The 18,819-nt window shown below is 38.9% G+C and overlaps 1 protein-coding gene across 1 annotated transcript in view; it reads right to left on the reverse strand.

The window, feature by feature from the left end:
• LOC118999053 (GON-4-like protein) overlaps positions 1-18,819 on the reverse strand; it is a 64,341-nt gene that overhangs the window by 15,907 nt on the left and 29,615 nt on the right. Inside the window, exons 4-10 of the mRNA XM_037063391.1 lie at positions 10,179-10,372; positions 9,390-9,464; positions 9,165-9,215; positions 5,112-5,162; positions 4,695-4,790; positions 3,297-3,416; positions 2,612-2,782 (exon numbers count right to left, since the gene is read on the reverse strand). Of these exons, the coding sequence (XP_036919286.1) occupies positions 2,612-2,782; positions 3,297-3,416; positions 4,695-4,790; positions 5,112-5,162; positions 9,165-9,215; positions 9,390-9,464; positions 10,179-10,372 (758 nt within the window). The remainder of the gene's footprint in view (positions 1-2,611; positions 2,783-3,296; positions 3,417-4,694; positions 4,791-5,111; positions 5,163-9,164; positions 9,216-9,389; positions 9,465-10,178; positions 10,373-18,819) is intronic.

An 18,819-nucleotide genomic window follows, 5' to 3' on the forward strand; every position in this document is an offset into this window, starting at 1 on the left:
ATTGTAAGGCTGACCCTGGGTCCTACTTGAATGGAATTTCTTCTTTTTTCTGCAACAGAAACCAGGTGAGCTTCTGAAATAAAGTTCTATCGCAGAGCAGTAACTCACTGGGACCAACACAGGGAAAAATCAGTCAGCCTGACAGACCCCATTGCCTCAGGTGAGTATTCAGCCATTGAAGATTACTTGTCATGTGGTACCAAGAAAGGAGAGTGGATGAAAGGAATTCAAAACACCTAAATTTGTTATTCTGGTTTTGCTTCTCTGCATGTGAATGGAGGCAGACAAGAAACAGGTTGCCTCAAAATATGGCAGACTTTTGTTCCTAAGTTATCATATCACTTCAGTGCCTATGGAATTCAAATGACCATGAATAAAATAATGCATTTTTATCTCCCTTCCAGCAGAGATGCTTTTGTTATCACCTCACTTCCCCTCCTCAAGAATATCAAGGCCTTTCGCACCAAGTTTTCTGCTCCACTTCCATGCCCAACCTCTTCCCACTTTTCACTTTGCCAACTCCTTATTCCTACATGAATGAATGAATAAGCTATCCACTCCATATTTATTGAGGACTGCTGTGTGCTGGGTGCTGTTCTAGGCACTCTAGATATAAATACAAATCAGACCTAAATACCTGCTCTCAGGGAGCTTACATTGTGTTGAAAGAAAGAAGACAACAAACTAAACAGGCAAAATACACAGATTGTCAGGTGACAGGTGTTATTGTTGAAAAATACAATGGAAAAGGGAGGTAGAGATGGGAATGGTTGTGGAGGAGGATTACAACTTTAAATAGTATGCATAGGGGAATTCTCTGAGAAAGTGACCTCTGAACAAAGACCTGAAGGGGCTGGAAAGAAGTATTCCAAGTCATGAAATCCAAATACCTACAGCCAAGATTGCTTTATCCAGCAAAACTTTCATTTAGAATGGAAGGACAGATAAAGTGCTTCTCAGATAAGGTCAAGTTCAAGGAGTTCATCATCACCAAGCCCTTATTATATGAAATGCTAAAGGGACTTATCTAAGAAAAAGAAGATGAAAAATATGAACAGTGAAAGGACAGCAAACTCAGTTATTAACAACCACACCTAAAACAAAAGCAAACCAAGAGGACAGGTAGATCAGGAGTGGAACCATAGAAATGAAGAACACAGGGAGACTTAGCAAGAGGGGAATGGGAGGAGGAGAAGGGGGAGAAGGTACAGAAAATAGCATAGACAGTAGGTAGAAAATAGATAGAGGGGAGGGTAAGAATAGTAGGGGAAATATAGAATCTAAAGAACTTGAGACATGTGGTCATAAACTAAAGGGGGGGAATGGTGGGGGAGGGGGTGTGCAGGGTGGAGGGGAATGAAGGGGGAGAATAGAACAACTGTAATGGTATAATCAATAAAATATATTAAAAAGAAAAAAGAAAAAATATATTAGGCTTATTGAAGCTATCCCATAAAAAATAAATAAATAGAAATAAATAAACTTAATAATCTTTTTGAGAGCAATTCCATTCAATACTGTTTTTAAATTTTAGGACAGACACATTTTTCACCGACCTATAAGACTGGTGGGGAAAATTTAGAATATTAAAAACTGGTGAAATGATGAAATTTAGAAAGTCATCATTTGATAATGACCAAGGTAATGATTATTTCAAACAAGAATAAGTAATGGATTTTAAAAGCAGAGGGTAAAATGATGTTTGTCCTCAAAGTATATCCTCATAAAAAACATACTAATTAATTTTAGAATGAAAAAATGATAATTTTACAGTGAGGAAATCAAGCAGTCACCACCTGAAATGTGATAAAAAACTAAAATGAGAGATGGGATTGCTTCTTGATATGATGTATTATACCAAAAAGGATACCTCGCTGCCATGGTATTTGTGCCAAAAGTGTATCACCTGAATCCTATGATGATGATATATCAGAAAAACCGAAATTGAGGTACATTGTATAAAATAACTGGTCTATACAGTTAAAAAATATCAAACCTATGAAAGACAAAGAAAGACTGAGAAACTCTTCCAGATTAAAAGAGACTAAGCGGTAAAACAACTAAACACAACACATAATTCTAGATTGGCTCCTGTGTGAGTAAAAAAGAAAAGTATTTTTCTATAAAGAACATTAGTAGGACAAATGGTAAAATCTAAACTAGACCTTTAATAGATTAAATTACATTTCTGTGTCTTTATTTTCCTAACTGAATGTCCTCATTTTTACCAAATACACATTAAAGTATTTAGGAATCAAACTGCATCACAACAGCCACATGCTCTAAAGTGATCCAGGAAAAAATACATGTGTGCAGAATGAGAAAGAGGGAGAAAACTGGCAGTTGTGGTCAAGGCTAATACTGGAGGAATCTGGCTGTGGTGGTTCCTATGTCCCGCATTTCAAAATGCTCTTTTGCATACCTTACTCCTCCCTTAGGAGTTCCATTCTGACAATGAAATAGTACAAACCAAATAGATTATCAAAGACCTAAAATTTCATGACTATTACTTATTATAACAGAATTTAGTATCTTCCTTTCTCCCTTCTCAACCTGAGCAACAACTAACTGATTCAATTTGACTTTCTCAGCAATTTAGAATTATGTTTACCTGGAAAGAATCCATGCAGACCGGACTGGAAGCCAGTTCTTCATCCACAGCATGCAATTTCTCCATGAAAGTACTATCCCTGGTCTGTTTGGGTTTTGGCGGGGGTGGGGGCCCCATGGGCACTACCTCAGCACTGATGTGCCTGATGGCAGGTGTGGTGACTTTCTCAGCCTGATTAAAAGATGCAAGCAAATTAAAAAATAAACAGGAAGGGAGTGAAAAAGAGAGAGGGAGAAAGCAGGGAGAGAGAGGCACATGAAAACAAAGACTGTCAAGCATGTTAATCTACTTAGGTTTTGTGCTATTTCCAATGAAGCCAACAGGATGCTACTTAGGTTACCAAAAAGTGGGAAATCTAATAAATATGGCTTTAGGACAATATCAGAAAAGAGGCATGAAAAAGACAAAAGAAAAGAAACTCTGCTAATCACTCATATTTGGTCCCTTAATGAGAACTCAGAAAAGCTCTCTCCCTATCACTGAGCTCAGTTTTCTCTTAAATGTTCATTGACTTAAGAGACTTTGAAATCTGAACAGTTATAACCAGTCAAAAACACTAGGAAGATAGTGGCATGATTACTGATCTTGATTCATGTTTGGCAAAGGGTAATAGCTCACAATCACCATGGAGAAATAATCTATTTATACAGTTGTAACTTATCTCTTTTGTATGATGCAGATTCACCTCTGATAATATGACACTCTCCTCATCTGTTTCAGTCATTTCAGAAGACTGTCTCAATCTGGCTTTCTTTGCTCCACGTGGAGATGAAGCAGTACTTTCAACATCGCTTTCCAATAAACTCTACAAAACAAACCCAGTTCACTTTTGTATTTATGCCGCTAACTTATTCCACTGAGTCTCAAGTACCTTGAGAGAATGAATCGCAAAATATCAATCACTCAATTAGTCAGAATAAAGGGAAACAGAATGTAAATAGAAGCTTAATATTACACAGGTGTCACATCACTGTGCTCATCAGCAACACAAACTTTGTAAAATTACAAATTACATTCATTTAAAATCCTTTTACAAACAATTCAAAGAATACATTAAAAATATATTACACAAAAATGAGTATTAACTATAGCTACAAGCAAAAATATCTCAAAGGATTAATGTTGCATACACAAAAAAGTCAGATACAAAAGAATATATACACTATGGGTCCATTTATATAAGGTTCAGAAACAGTAAAAATTGAACTATAGTGTGCAGAGCTGCACATTTAGGTGACATAACTATAAAGAAAAAACAGGAATTATCAAAAAGTCAGGATAGTAGCTATCTTTAGGGAAACAGAAATGATTATAATTAGGAAGGGCAAATAAGGGGTATCCTGGCAATGTTTAATGACTTGAGAAATTTCATGAGAAATACCTTCATAATTAAGCTATGTATTTTTATTTTTCTTCTATGTACAGTTCTGTATGTTAATACAAGATGTGAAAAATTAAGAGTGTGAAGAGAAAACACTTCACAGTCTTGGGTTTGTGCAAACAATGAATATAAAAAAGAACAGGTGATGCCCTGGTTATTGTGGCTCAATGGACTGAGCGCTGGCCTACAAACTGAAAGGTTGCCAGATCAATTCCTGGTCAGAGCACCTGCCTGGGTTTCAGGCCAGGTCCTCAGTTGGGGGCTGGTAAGAGGCAAATGATTGATGTTTCTCTCTGTCTCTCTTTTTTTAAAAAATATTTTATTTATTTATCTTTTAGAGGGGAATGGAGGGAGAGAGGAAGAGAAACATCAATGTATGGTTGTTTCTCGTGCATCCCCTGCTGGGAACTGGCCCCTGCTGGGAACTGGCCTGCAACCCAGGCATGTGCCCTGACTGGGAATCGAACCTCGATCGTCTGGTTTGCAGGCCCGAGCTCAATCCACTGAGCTATACCAGCCAGGGCTCTCGCTGTCTCTTTTTCCCTCTCTTCCCCTCTGTCTAAAAATAAATAAATAAATAAGTAAAATCTTAAAAAAAAAAAAAAGAACAGGCGATCTTACTAAGGAAGCAAGATACACTCTGCCTTATTGAGCCAATTTTTCCTGTATTATCAACTAACACTCACGAGTGTCACCACTAACCTCTTCTGCAGTCTCATCTTCTTCTTCATCATCTGGCTGGTACTCTTCATCTGATGAGTCATCTTCTTCAAGGTTAATATCCACAAACTGAGGCGGCTTCATAAATACAATGCAGAGAGAAATGGAGTAAATAGGAAACATAAATCGAATGTATGTGGAAAATAAAGGGAGAAAGGCAGAGCAGGAAAAAATATCTGAAGAGCACAATGAGTTAAAGCAGGTAGCAACAAGCAGGGTTTAAAGACATGCCTAGCAAGAAAGTCAAACCTAGGAGTAACAGAATAAAAAAACTAAAGCTGGAATTTTTAAAACCTTAAATCAAATGGCCCCATAATGTTAACAAATAGAAAGTACTTAGATTTCAAAACTGATGAATTCTTTCTGGAAAAGAATAAGAATTACCTCTTTCAAGTTTACCTTAATTTCATTGGCCTTCTTAATTGGTGAAATATTCCATGTTGGAATTACCTACCAACAAACAATATAAATTATTAAGTTCTCTTATCTGAAATAAACTGATTTTGTTTTTACTTCCTCTTTACCATCCCAAACAGCCATACCTACCGTGGAGCCCCACTAAGCTAGAGTACTGATTACCCCTGATTATCAGTACTAAGCTAGAGTACTGATTATCCCTGAGGGTGTATACTCTCCACTACCACATTTATCAGAGCTTGACAAAAAAAAAGGAGAGAAGACTCTATTTCCATCATTAGCATATCTGCCTTAAACCTAGTAAGGCTCTGTATCTGTCTTGCCTACTTTATACCACAGCTTAGGTTCACATGGATAATAAATGTGAGAATTACTGTAAACTACAATATTATAGGTGACAGTAGCCTTTTGACATCAGTATTTTTTTATAAAAATACATTTATAAATACATACATTTATACTCAATTACATAAATCTACCCTAATTATTTCTCCAAAAAGCCAGCCATAAATAGTTATTATGAAAGAATTTAGGGGTGAAGTGTCAAGTTGTCCACAACGTATTTTCAAATAATATAGGAAAAAAATAGATAGATATATAGAGTCATAAAGCAAATATGGTAAAATTTATAATTATTAAATGTAGATGGAATACAGATTCACTACAATTATTTCAACTTTTTGCATGTATTTTTAAACAGCAGAGTTAGGGTGGAAAGTCTCTTAAAGAATTTTCTAACACTTCTACATAATACTGACAAAGTACCACTGGAGTGTATAATTTCTTGACCATTAATTTATGACCCAATCAAAATCACCTTATGAACAAAACAGGCTACTAGGTTCTGTCTCTACAAGGAACCTCAGGTTTTCCACATCTCCTTAGCCCCACCATGTTCTGGTCACTTATCTAGCTCTGTGTAGCTAGGACTGTATAATGTAAAGGGGATGATGTGATTCAGGTCCACACCCCTTCCCATGTTTGTTTCTGAATCAATCAGTTTCCCTATTGTCAAATCCATCAGGAAGGCAAGGCAGCACCTGGAAGTACACTGGAGTCAGTCTATTAAGCATTAAGAAGCAAGAGGGCCCTGGCCAGGTAGCTCAATTGGTTGGAGTACCATCCCATATACCAAAAGGTCTTAAGGTCCAATTCCCAGTCAGGGCATATAGCTAGGTTATGGATGGGTTCAATTCCCAGATTCAGAGCACATACAGGAAGCAACCAACTGATGTTTCTCTCTCACATCTTTGTTTTTCTCTCTCTCTCTCCCTAAAATCAATAAACATACTCTAAGATGAGGATTTTAAAAAGTCAAAATCTAAAAAGCAGCAATAGGGACTCTAATCCTGTTCTCCCACATAAAGTAATAAACCATAGTCTTGGGTTGTTCAACTTCTCTACACCTGTATTCATGGTTGATAAACATAATGCAGAGCCTGACTCGGATCTCCTTGGTCTTTTATTCCAAATCAAACATAGAACTAATGTTAAATACACTCTGTGTGTCAGGCAGACTTCATCTACTTCTGTCTCAGTGATGGCTGCTTTCATCATCACTACCGCATATTCATTTGTGTAATTTCCTGCAGAAAGATGACATTTCACTTTATGCAGCCAAGGTTAGTCGATTAAACCAAAAAACATGATGTGGCTTTCAAAAAAAAAAACAAACAAAAAAGACCACAAACAAAAACCAGCCAGTGCAAACTCAAGCTGCATTAAGAGAAATATGGGGCCCTGGCCGAGTAGCTCAGTTGGTTGGTGCATCCCATCTGGATATGCCAATACTGCATATTTGATCCTCGGTCAGGGCACATCTAAGAAACCAGCAACAAATATATAAATAAGTGGAACAGCAAATCAATGTTTCTCTCTCCTCCTCTCTTCTTCTCTTTTATCTAAAATCAACAAATAAGCCCTAGCTGCTGTGACTCGATGGATTGAGAGCAAGCCAGTGAACTGAAAGGTCACCAGTTCCATTCCCAGTCAGGATACATGCCTAGATTGTGGGCTAGGACCCCACTTGGGAGTGTTCAAGAGGCAACTGAATCTCTTGCACATTGATGTTTTTCTTCCTCTCTTTCTCCCTCCCTTCCCCTCTCTAAGTAAATAAATAAAATTAAATTAAAGCTGAAGTAAATAAAATCAATCAATAATTTTTTTTAAAGAGAGAAATATGGTATCTGGAACAATGAGGGGATAACCTAACCTTAATCTGTAGTAGTTAACTCATATCTGGAGCAGTAAATTCCACTATTGGCATATTTTTAAAGGATACAGACAAACTAGGTAAATTAAGTAAAGCTATTCAAAGAATTGTCACACAAGGACTAATACAAAATTGGAGGATATTTAGTAAGAAAAGAATGTTACAAGAAGACATATTACACTTCTTCAACTAGGGGAAAGGTCATATGGAAGAGGAACATACATTTCTTGCACAGGGTTGCAAGGAACTGAACCAAAGAATGAGACAAAAATTATAACAGCTTTTTGGGTCACCTTCCTTACTATCAGAGATAGAATGGACTCCCTCAGAATTATCCCCTGCATTGTCACAGAAGGTAAGCACAAATTGGACAAGTGGTTGTTGTTCACTGGGATGTAACATGGTTCCAAGCATTGAAGACCTTGCTGTGCCAAAATACTTCAGAAGTCTTCAACTGGTTCTCATAATTTAGTGTGCAAAAGAACAGACTAGCATGGCCCTGGCTGGTGTGGCTTAGATTGAGTGCTGGCCTGTGAACTGAGAGGCTGCCACTTTGATTCCTGTTTAGGGTTCATGCCTGGGTTTCAGGCCAGGTCCCTGGTTGGGGGTGTGCTGGAGGGTAAGTTGATCAATGTTTCTCTCCTTTCCTTCCTCCCTCACTAAAAATAAATAAATAATAAAATCTTTAGCCCTGGCTGATGTGGCTCAGTAGATTGAGCGACAACCTGCTAACTAAAGGGTCGCCACTTCAATTCCCAGTCAGGGCACATGCCTAGATGGCAGGTCAGGTCCCCGAGTAGGGAACACATGAGAGGTAACCACATATTGATGTTTCTCTCCCACTCTCTCTCCCTCCCTTCCCCTCTCTCTAAAAATAAATAAATAAAATGTTTTTAAAAACACATAAATAAAAAAATCTTTCTAAAAACCTTTAAAAAAAAGCCCTGGCTGGTGTAGCTCAGTGGATTGAGCACAGGCCTGGGAACCAAAAGATCGCGGTTCGATTCCCCGTCAGGGCACATGCCTGGGTTGCAGGCCAGTTCCCAGCAAGGGATGCTTGAGAAGCAACCATACATTGAAATTTCTCTCCCTCTCTCCTTCCCTTCCCTTCTAAAAATAAATAAATTAAATTAAAAAAGAAAAGAACCAGTATGCTTTCTTCTTCTTTTTTTAAAACAAGATTTTATTTATTTATTTTTAGAGAGGGGAAGAGAGGGAGAGAATCATCAGTGTGTGGTTGCCTCTCACACACCCCCAAACAGGGACCTGGCCCTCAACCCAGGCATGTGCCCTGACTGGGAATTGAACCAGTAACCTTTTGATTCACAGCCTGGCACTCAATCCACTGAGCCACACCAGCCAGGGCAGAACTAGTATGTTTTCAACAATAAATATTCCCAGGCCCTACCCATGGGTCCCCATTTCTAGGTCTAAGGTGAGCCCAGGAATGCTCACTTTTAATCAACACCCCTGGGAACCCACACTTGGGTAATCTTGATGCATGTGGTCCCTGAGATACACTTTGAAAACCCCTACTCTCAACACTGCCATGTATAACATGAATAGAAAAACCAACCCTTCTCATTGCTTTCAACAATTCTAAATGATTCTCTATCTAGTACTTCCAAAAAATCACTATTTCCACATCAACTAAAATACAAATAAAGTATGATAATAATTTTATATAATCTGTCTTTACCTATCTTTTATAAATCTTTAAGGAAGCAAATCCAGACCACTTTAAATTTTTCCGTACAAATAACCTGAAGTTACATCGTATTTACCAACCTAAATAAACAATAAAGAAAAAACAGAACACCCACCACTCCTTTTTCCACCACTTCCTTAAGTTTAGAGCGTGTCATTTTGGGCTCCTAAAGAGGGGAAAATGAAAAGAAAAGAGACAGTAAAAATCATCATGTGATTTTTTGGTTTTTGAGATGCGAACTTTACCCCCTACTGTCAAACTATTTACAGTGGCCTCCTACACATAGCCAGTTGACGGGTAGCTCTGGTCTATGACATTAAAAAATTGACAAACTACTCACAAACATTGGCATATCTTCCGTCTCACTGATGGCTGCTTTCATCATCGCTACCACATGTTCATTTGTGATTACTTCCTGGAGAAAGATGAAATTTCACATCATGCAACAAAGATGTGCCATCTAAATAATATTCATCTCTCTGTAATTCTGCTAGACATATGTAAAGACAAATAAGAACTAGATATTTAATTGGCTTCAGACTACAGTAATGCGAGGCAATGGAAAGCGAAGAAGCAAGTTTTTGACAAAAACACACAGCTTCAAGCAATGTAGCAGCAAATAGACTAATCTTATTAGCTGCTACAGGGAACAGGAATGGCTGTCATTAAGAGAGATTCTGAGGTCACTATATGCTTAAGAGAAACAGTAATAAGCAACAAAGGCTTTATAAATAACTATGTTACGACATATAAAATAACGGTATTTGCATATGTGCAAAGTACTGTTAACTGGATATCTTTTTGGGCATATTAACCCACAAAAGAGTAAATCCAATGTGAACATTTTCATCTTCGAATCTCATACATAACACAATAAACAATCAAATCAGTGGGAAAAAGCCAGAGGGACTGTTTATCTTCCCAGTTAAGCTCTTCTTTAATATGTGTTTAGATTTCAAACTTGTGCTGAGTATAAAAAGAAAGTTATCTGGAAACGTAAAATGTTTTGCTGTAGGTAACTCACAAAATTAATAATTTACAAATCATAAATAAAGAATTTTCTGAGTACTTTCATTGCTTTCCCCCCAAAAATCGGTTCCAATTACATAGATGTCCCAGGATTACTCACGTGAAGGATGTTCCGCACATTGACGGCTGTCAGATTGTGCTGCTTAGCACCATCCTCTAAGGTTCGGTCAAGCATATCATCCAGTTTCGGGTCATAAGTCAAAGTCCCTTCTTCTTGACCTCTCCCATCTCGTTTCCTTTTGGTACCTTTTTTCTTTTTCTGCCTTTTTTCACTTTCTTCAATGTCCTGCTCTTCTGCAAATAAACCAAAAACTTCACCAGAATCTCCAGAATAATTGCTCCTGGGACTTAACCCCAAAAGGCAACATTGTAAAAGAAAAACATGCTGCCAGCTGCCTGGCTCTGGAAATCAAAGACTGTGATGTGGTGGTGGTGGCAATGGTGGAGGTGGTAGGACTGTCATAGTAGTAACAGCTAACTTTCACTGAATATTTATTTTATGCCAGACAATCTTCTACACACTTTATATATATTAATTCACTTACTCCTCATAATGACCTTGTTAGATGGGGACTATTCTTTTTCCCATTACACAGATGAAAAAAAAAAGCTGAGGCAAAGAGATAAGAAACTTTCCCAAGAGCTAGTAATGACACAACCATGTTTTGAAGCTAAGCACTCTAGCTCCAGGATCACGACGAGTACTCTGTATTGCCCAGATAAGACACGAAAACCCTGAGCTTGTGGCCCAGTTCTACAACTTAACAGGGTACCTTGGCAATAGAATCTCTTTCTTTCTCTTGTAAAATACAGATTTGGCCAATCAGGAAAGCCATGTAGATTAAGTTAAATGATATATATCAAAAGTACCATACAACCAATGAAACATTATACAAATGTAATTTACTATAATTATTATACTACTCAGTAGACAAGAGAGAAAAGGAACAAAGCTTCCATCATCTTAATTTTAAAAACTCTGCTATGAACTATACAAATAAAAAAAGGTACAAAGTATCTCTATTCATTGGAAAGGAGAACATAACCAGAGAAAGGGAAAAATAATACAATCTGGTAAATCTTTTTTTTTTTTAAATATTTTATTTATTTATCTTTAGAGGGGAAGGGAAGGAGAGAGGAAGGAAACATCAATGTATGGTTGCTTCTGGTGCATCCCCTGCAGGGAACTGACCCCTGCCGGAAACTGGCCTGCAACCCAGGCATGTGCCCTGACTGGGAATCGAACCGCGATCGTCTGGTTCGCAGGCCCGTGCTCAATCCACTGAGCTACACCAGCCAGGGCTCAATCTGGTAAATCTTGAAATGATTATCATGAAACACCAAACTGAGGTTCTCAACTCTCTGATTCTTTACGTCAGTTACTGTCTGAAAACCAGGGATTAGAGAAGACTAATGTCAAGTCAGTTGTCACTGTTACAAAGATTTTATGACCTTCAAATGTTCCCTGGCAGTATTTACTAAGTGAAAATTATTAGTAACTTCAAACAATTGCTTTTGCACTTGAACTTAATGTTTATAACTTTCAATACAATAATAATTTTTCTTAAGGAGATAATTAGACATGCAAAGATGGGGGAATGGATAACCAAGTTATTAATTTCAACATCAGTTATTTTAGCAAAGACATGGCAAATATCTAAATGTCTAATATTAAAGGAATGGTTAACTAAACATTGATACATTCATACATTGGAATGAAACTGAGCCATTAAAAGCTGTCTTTTTAAGGAATGTGGGAAGAATAAGTAAAAATGTCTACAAAGAATTTCTAATAACATGAAAATTTTTCTGATGACTTTTAAGAATAAAAAGATAGAATTCACACATCTTATATTCATGTAACCTCAACAGAAATAAACTGACCTGAGGTATATCCCAACGAAGAAGTGATACATGCGAAAGAATATAAACTTCAAAAACATCAAAAAGTGACCAAGTTCTTTACTAGTGATCTTTTGAAAAAGCAGCAAAAGGGAAATTATACAACAAAACATTCTAAAAACCTCTGAATATAGTTCTGTTCCCAAAGTCTCCTTTCTCATCTCAGTCCTTTCTCCAGAAACTCCAAAATCGTTCTCTCTCTTCACCGTTCTTGGATCTCCTCTCTTTGTTCCTCCCTTTCCTCACACATGCTTCCTCATCAGACCATCTAGTCAGTTCTTGGCTTCTGCTATCCATCTTTTGTTTTTTAAATTCTCACCCACGGATATTTTTTTTATTCCTGATTTTACAGAGAGAGGAAGGGAGAAAGAGAACATCAATGTAAGACAGAAATATCAAGCAGCTGCCTTCTGCACGTGCCCTGACGAGGGATCGAATCTACAACCTTTTTGGTGTACAGGATGACAGAGCAAACAACTGGGCCACCCAGCCAGGGGCTGCCATCCACCTTTCCCTCATCTTTTTGGCCCTTTAACAGTGACCTGGCAGTCACAAAACAAGAAAAAATGAGACAACTGAAGAAGGTTTTTTTGTTTGTTTTTATTTCTTACTAAGTAAAAAAACAGCTTTATTATTATTGTACTGCATGACACATTTCTTTTTTTTTTTAATTCTATTTTACTGTTTACACTGCCGTCTTGACTGGAAGTCAGGAAGTTTGGATTCAGCTTTGTACCACTATCCTACCGGGTTTTTAGTAACATTGTTAATTGCTAAATGGACCCAGAGGGAAAAGCTTGAAAAAAAACACCAAGACAATTTTAAACTATTAATACTATACTCAAAATAATAAAATTTATTCACTGGACTTCCGCCAAGATGGAGGCATAGGAGGAAAAACTGTGCCTTCTCCCACAACCAAGTTTGAATACAACAAAGGTTTGGAGAACAAAGACACACCCAAAGAACAGAAAATTGAATTATACGGAAGTCCGACAACAACAAACCATTCAACCGGGAGGGTAAGAGGGGTGGAGCCAGCAGCAGAGCAGGGTTGGGCAGGAAAGATCCCCCGACCTAGGTGCACAGGCAGCCAGGACCCAGTCAGGGTGTGGGGCAGACTGACCTTGGTCACACATTCTCGCACAGAGGGATGGACCGCGCAGGCCCCAGTGGCGCATTAGCGTGCCATGGGACGAGACACGTGGGCCCCGGTGAAGGTGGTAGCTGCAGCATGGGCTGCGAGAGGTGGCAGACAGGACCGCCACTGCTCCTCTTTGACACCGTCCCCACGTACAGCGTCACAACCCAGCAACTGAGTTGCCCTGCTCTGGTGAACACCTAGGGCTCCGATCCTGATACATAACAGGCACGAACAGTTCAAAAGATGGCTCAAGAAGAACTCAAAGCCCCAGAGCCCATAACTCTAAGCGTCCAAGAGATTGCCAGCCTCTCAGATGCACAGTTCAAAACACTGGTCATCAGGATGCTCACAGAACTGGTTGATTTTACTCACAAATTAGAGGAACATATGAAGGCTAAACTAATTGAAATGAAGGGAAATGCACAGGAAACCAATAGTGATGGAAAGGAAACTGGGACTCAAATCAATGGAATGGACCAGAAGGAAGAACGAAACATCCAACCAGAAAAGAATGAAGAAACGAGAATTCAAAAAAATGAGGAGAGGCTTAGGAACCTCCAGGACATCTTTAAACGTTCCAACATCCAAATTATAGGGATACCAGAAGGGGAAAAGAAACAGCCACGAGTGGAAAACTTATTTGAACAAATAATAAAGGAGAACTTCCCCAGTCTGGCAAAGGAAATAGACTTCGAGGAAATCCAGGAAGCTCAGAGAGTACCAAAGAAGTTGGACCCAAGAAGGAACACACCAAGGCACATCATAATTACATTAGCCAAGATTAAAACGAAGGAGAGAATCCTGTAAGCGGCAAGAGATAAGGGGACAGTCACCTACAAAGGAGTTCCCATCAGACTGTCAGCGGATTTCTCAAAAGAGACCTTACAGGCAAGAAGGGGCTAGAAAGAAGTATTCCAAAGCATGAAATCCAAAGACCTACAGCCAAGAATGCTTTATCCAGCAAAGCTTTCATTTAGAATGGAGGGACAGATAAAGTGCTTCTCAGATAAGGTCAAGTTCAAGGAGTTCATCATCACCAAGCCCTTATTATATGAAATGCTAAAGGGACTTATCTAAGAAAAAGAAGATGAAAAATATGAACAGTGAAAGGACAGCAAACTCAGTTATTAACAACCACACCTAAAACAAAAGCAAACCAAGAGGACAGCTAGATCAGGAGCGGAACCATAGAAATGAAGAACACAGGGAGACTTAGCAAGAGGGGAGTGGGAGGAGGAGAAGTGGGGAGAAGGTACAGAAAATAGCATAGACAGTAGGTAGAAAATAGATAGGGGGGAGGGCAAGAATAGTGGGGGAAATATAGAATCTAAAGAACTTGAGACACGTGGTTATAAACTAAGGGGGGGGAGAATGGTGGGGGAGGAAGTGTGCGGGTGGAAGGGAATGAAGGGGGGGATAGAACAACTGTAATGGTATAATCAATAAAAATATATATTTTTAAAAAATTTATTCACTAAAAATTAACCCAAAGAAACTTTACAAAATTTATAGCTACACAATGTGACCAAAATTTATATAAAGTCCAAAAAAGAAAACTTATAATAGAAGCAGCTAAGATTTATACAACTTTATACAGTTGAAGAGGAAGGAATCAAATTGTCCTTTAAAACAGTGCCTCTCCACCCTGGCTGCAGTGACTCAGTGGATTGAGCACCAGACTGCAACGCAAAGGGCGCTGGTTCAATTCCCAGTCAGGGCACAAGCCTGGGTTGTATGTTAGGACCCCAGCAGGGCGGGGTACACAAGGAAACCACACATTGATGTTTTCTCCCTCTCTCCCTCCTTTCCCCACTCTCTAAAAATTAAGAAGAAAAAAAAAAAACAGTGCTTCTCAAACTATCTGTAGTAAACAACTAATTTTGCTTTTGACCAACCCATTGCAGACTCATGATCTTATAAGAATATAGCTATAATGTCAAATGCTATAACATCTCTAAACTTTTACTGAGTTACCATAAATTATTTTGTTTCAATCAGGAACAAACAGTTCTCAAACTATCACTAGTTCTCAGGCCACACTCTGGGATAAAGCATATTTATGCTTTAAAATATGCAATTTAGCCCTGGCCCACGTGGTGGCTCAGTTGGTTGGAGCATCGTCCCCTAAACTGAAGGGTTGAGGGTTGGATTCCTGGTCGGGGCACATGCCCAAGTTGCAGGTTAGATCCCCAGTCAGTACACACATGAGAAGGCAACTGATTGATGCTTCTCTGTCACACTGATATTTATTACTCTCTTTCTCCCTTCCTCTCTAAAAGCAATGAAAAAGTGTCCTCCAGCGAGGATTAAAAAAAAGTTATTTAAAGAAAAAAATGTAGTAGCCCTGGCTGATGTGGTTCAGTAGATTGAACGTAGGCTGAGAACCAAAAGGTCACTTGGCTCAATTGCTAGTCAGGGCACATTTCTGGGTTATTGGCCAGGTCCCCAGTAGAGGGAAGGCAACCACACACTGATACTTTTCTCTCTCTCCTTCATGTCTAAAAATAAAATTGGGAAAGCTATATTAAAAAAGAAAATATGTGTCTATAAGAAAAGTATAATATGTTCAAAATCCAACACATTGCACAGACAATCTAAAAGAGAACGGAAAATTCAAAGCTTTTTCTGTTTTAGAACTAATCTTTTATCTTATATTTAAAATATTGGGATGTCACTGACTCTAAGAATTCCAAAGAGTTGAAATTAAAATATTTAAAAAGAAAGCCTCTATAAAGATCAAACTAGAAAAGATGAGAAGTAGATCTAGTGATACATCCACAAAAGTGAAAATTAAATACACTGTAAAATGGATGAAGTCAGTAAAAAATGGGTGGTTTCTGTGATATCTAAATTATCAAAGTTGCTTTGATGTATGAAAACTTTTGCTTAACATCCCTGTCAAAAACACAGATAGGATTTACGGTTCTGGTCACAACAGTGTATTTTTTATCAGACAAAACCTTCCCACCATGGCCAGGTAGCTCAGTTGGTTAGAGGACTGACCTGATATACCAAGGTTATGGGTTCAATCCCTGGTCAGGGCACATACAAGAATCAACCAATGAATGCATAAATAAGTGGAACAACAAATCAAATGTTTCTCTCTCTCTCCCTTTCCCTCTCTAAAAAAAATTTTAATTTAAAATTTTAAGAAAAAAGCTCTTCCTACCAAAAAGAACATATAACTATATAAACAATGTAAAAGTGAATACAATATACACAACCATCTGAAGGCCCTGAAGAACCAGCACTACAGAGAAGATTTGAGGAGTTGTGATTCTTTTTTTCAATACTTTAAAAAAAGATTTATGTATTTATTTTTAGAGAGAGGGGACAGGAAAGAAAAAGAGGGACAGAAACATCAATGTGTGGTTGCCTCTCATGAGCCCTTCACTGGGGACCCAGCCTGCAACACAGGCATGTGCCCTGACTGGGAATCAAACTGGCAACCTTTTGGTTTGCAGGCCTGTGCTCAATCTACGGAGCTACACCAACCACGGCTCTTCTTTTTTTTTTAATCCTTTTTTCAATACCTGAGGACATTTTTTCATTGCTTTTTAGAGAGAGAGGAAGGAGGAGGGAGAGAGAGAGAATGAAAGAGAGGGAAACAGCAATATGAGAGACACATTGATTGGTTGCCTCTCATAAGCTTCCAGACCAGGGATCTAGCCCACAACCCAGGTATGTGCCCTGACTGGGACTCAAACCCACGATCTTTGGGTATTGGGACAGTGCTCCAACCGAGTGACATGGCCAGGGCAAGGAGTTGTGATTCTTTACAGAAAGGAAGCACATGAGAACCCAAGCTGAAAGCATCTGTCTTGCTTAGCTAAGAAACTAGAGATTTAGGGCTGCCAAAAGGGCTGAGATTGAAGGATAAATTCAATTCTGGAAAGGAGAAAACCAAGAAAAAATGAGCCCCCAAAAGGCTCTGTTCAAATTTAACATAAGACTCTCTGGTTGACATTTAAACTATGCATGCATAGAGTGAAACTCCACAAAACCCAGCAGGAGAAAATGGCTAGGTGGCTAAAATCCAAATGTACAGCATAAAACCTAACCCTGGCAGAACTGAGGTGATCTTCCAAAATTATCTGCCTGCCAGAGGGAAACATAAACCTCTTCTGAGGAATATAAAAACCCAAAGCCTCCAGAATTTTTCATCCACAATGTCAAGATTCAATAAAAAACTGTAACATGCTAAAACAGAACCAAAATGCCAAAACATGGAGACAGGGAGGAGAAGACAATAAAAAAGAGAACTACAGATGAATCAGATATTTGACAGAATTTTTAAATAATTATGATTAATAGATTCAAGAAAAGGTGGAGAATTTTACCAGAGGTATAGAATCCACAGTACTAAACTGGCATTAAAAATTTAACAAGTGGGCTCTCTCTAGACCTCACTCACACCTTTCTTCCCCCACAGCTGTGTATCTTCTCAAACACTCAGGATCCCCAGAAGACTTGCAACCAGGGCAGCAATGGGCAGCAGCAGCTCATCCTGGGCTCACCCACTGAACCCATCTCCACGGCCCCTTTCTCTAATTTTCAGTGAGCTAACAGCAGCCCTTCCTTAGCCCACTTGTTCCCTGCAGTGTTTCTAGAGGGTCGAAGCAGAGCACCGCCCAGGCTCTCTCTTCCTGCTGCTTCTACCCTAAGCCCTTCCTTTGTTTCACTGTTTCCAGTTTTAATAATCATACTCTCAAAATCACCTGGACTGGTGTTGTGAGTGAGATATTACCTGCGCAGAGTTAAGAATTCACACACAGCCCTGGCCAGGTTGGTCAATTGATTGGATTGTTGTCCTGTACACTGAAACGTTGCAGGTTTGATTCCTGGTCAGGGCACACACCTAGGTAATGAATTCTATCCCTGGTTGGAGCACATACAGGAGGGAACCGATTGATGTTTCTCTCTCACTTCCTTGTTCCTCCCTCCCTCCCTCTCTCTCTCTAATAAATATATCCTCAAATGAGGATTAAAAAAAAATCCACACACTACCAACCATTCTGAGGCAGACCTGTTCTGGCCCTGGGTCCTTTCCAGTGACAGGTGGGCCAGACAGCTCTGGTCAGGTGATCTCACAGGGCAGGAGGTGTGGGTGGGTGGGGGGCAACTCAGGTGTGTGCAATAAATTAGACCACAGCAAAATCGAGAATTAAAAGACTGGACAATTTCTGAATAACAGAAATTGAAACATGAAGAAAAAAATAATTATATACAAAAGACATAGTATATATGGGACATGGTAAAAAGACGTAAAATACAAGTAACTGGAATGCCAGGAGAAAAGGAGAATTGAACAGAATATCTAACAGCCCTGGCTGGTATGGCTCAGTGGACTGAAAGCTGGACTGCGTACCAGAAGGTCATGGGTTTGATTTCCAGTCAGGGCACATGTGTGGGTTGTGGGCCCAATCCCCAGTAGGGGGCGTGCAAGAGGCAACCAAACATTGATGTTTCTCTCCCTCTTGTTCTTCTTCCCTTCACCTCTCTCTAAAACAAACAGTGACAGGATGAATGGGTAAGGAAAGATGGTACATATATACTAGAGTGAAATATCACTCAACCATAAAAAAGAACAAAATCGTGCCATGTTTGCCAACATGGATGGACCTAAAGGGTAGTAAGCTAAGTGAACGAAGTCAGACACAGAGAGACAAATAATACATGATTTCACTTATTTGTG

The sequence above is a fragment of the Sturnira hondurensis genome, unplaced genomic scaffold (assembly GCF_014824575.4).
Source record: "Sturnira hondurensis isolate 20B ecotype Veracruz unplaced genomic scaffold, ASM1482457v3 Scaffold0001203, whole genome shotgun sequence".
In the NCBI taxonomy this organism is placed as follows: domain Eukaryota; kingdom Metazoa; phylum Chordata; class Mammalia; order Chiroptera; family Phyllostomidae; genus Sturnira; species Sturnira hondurensis.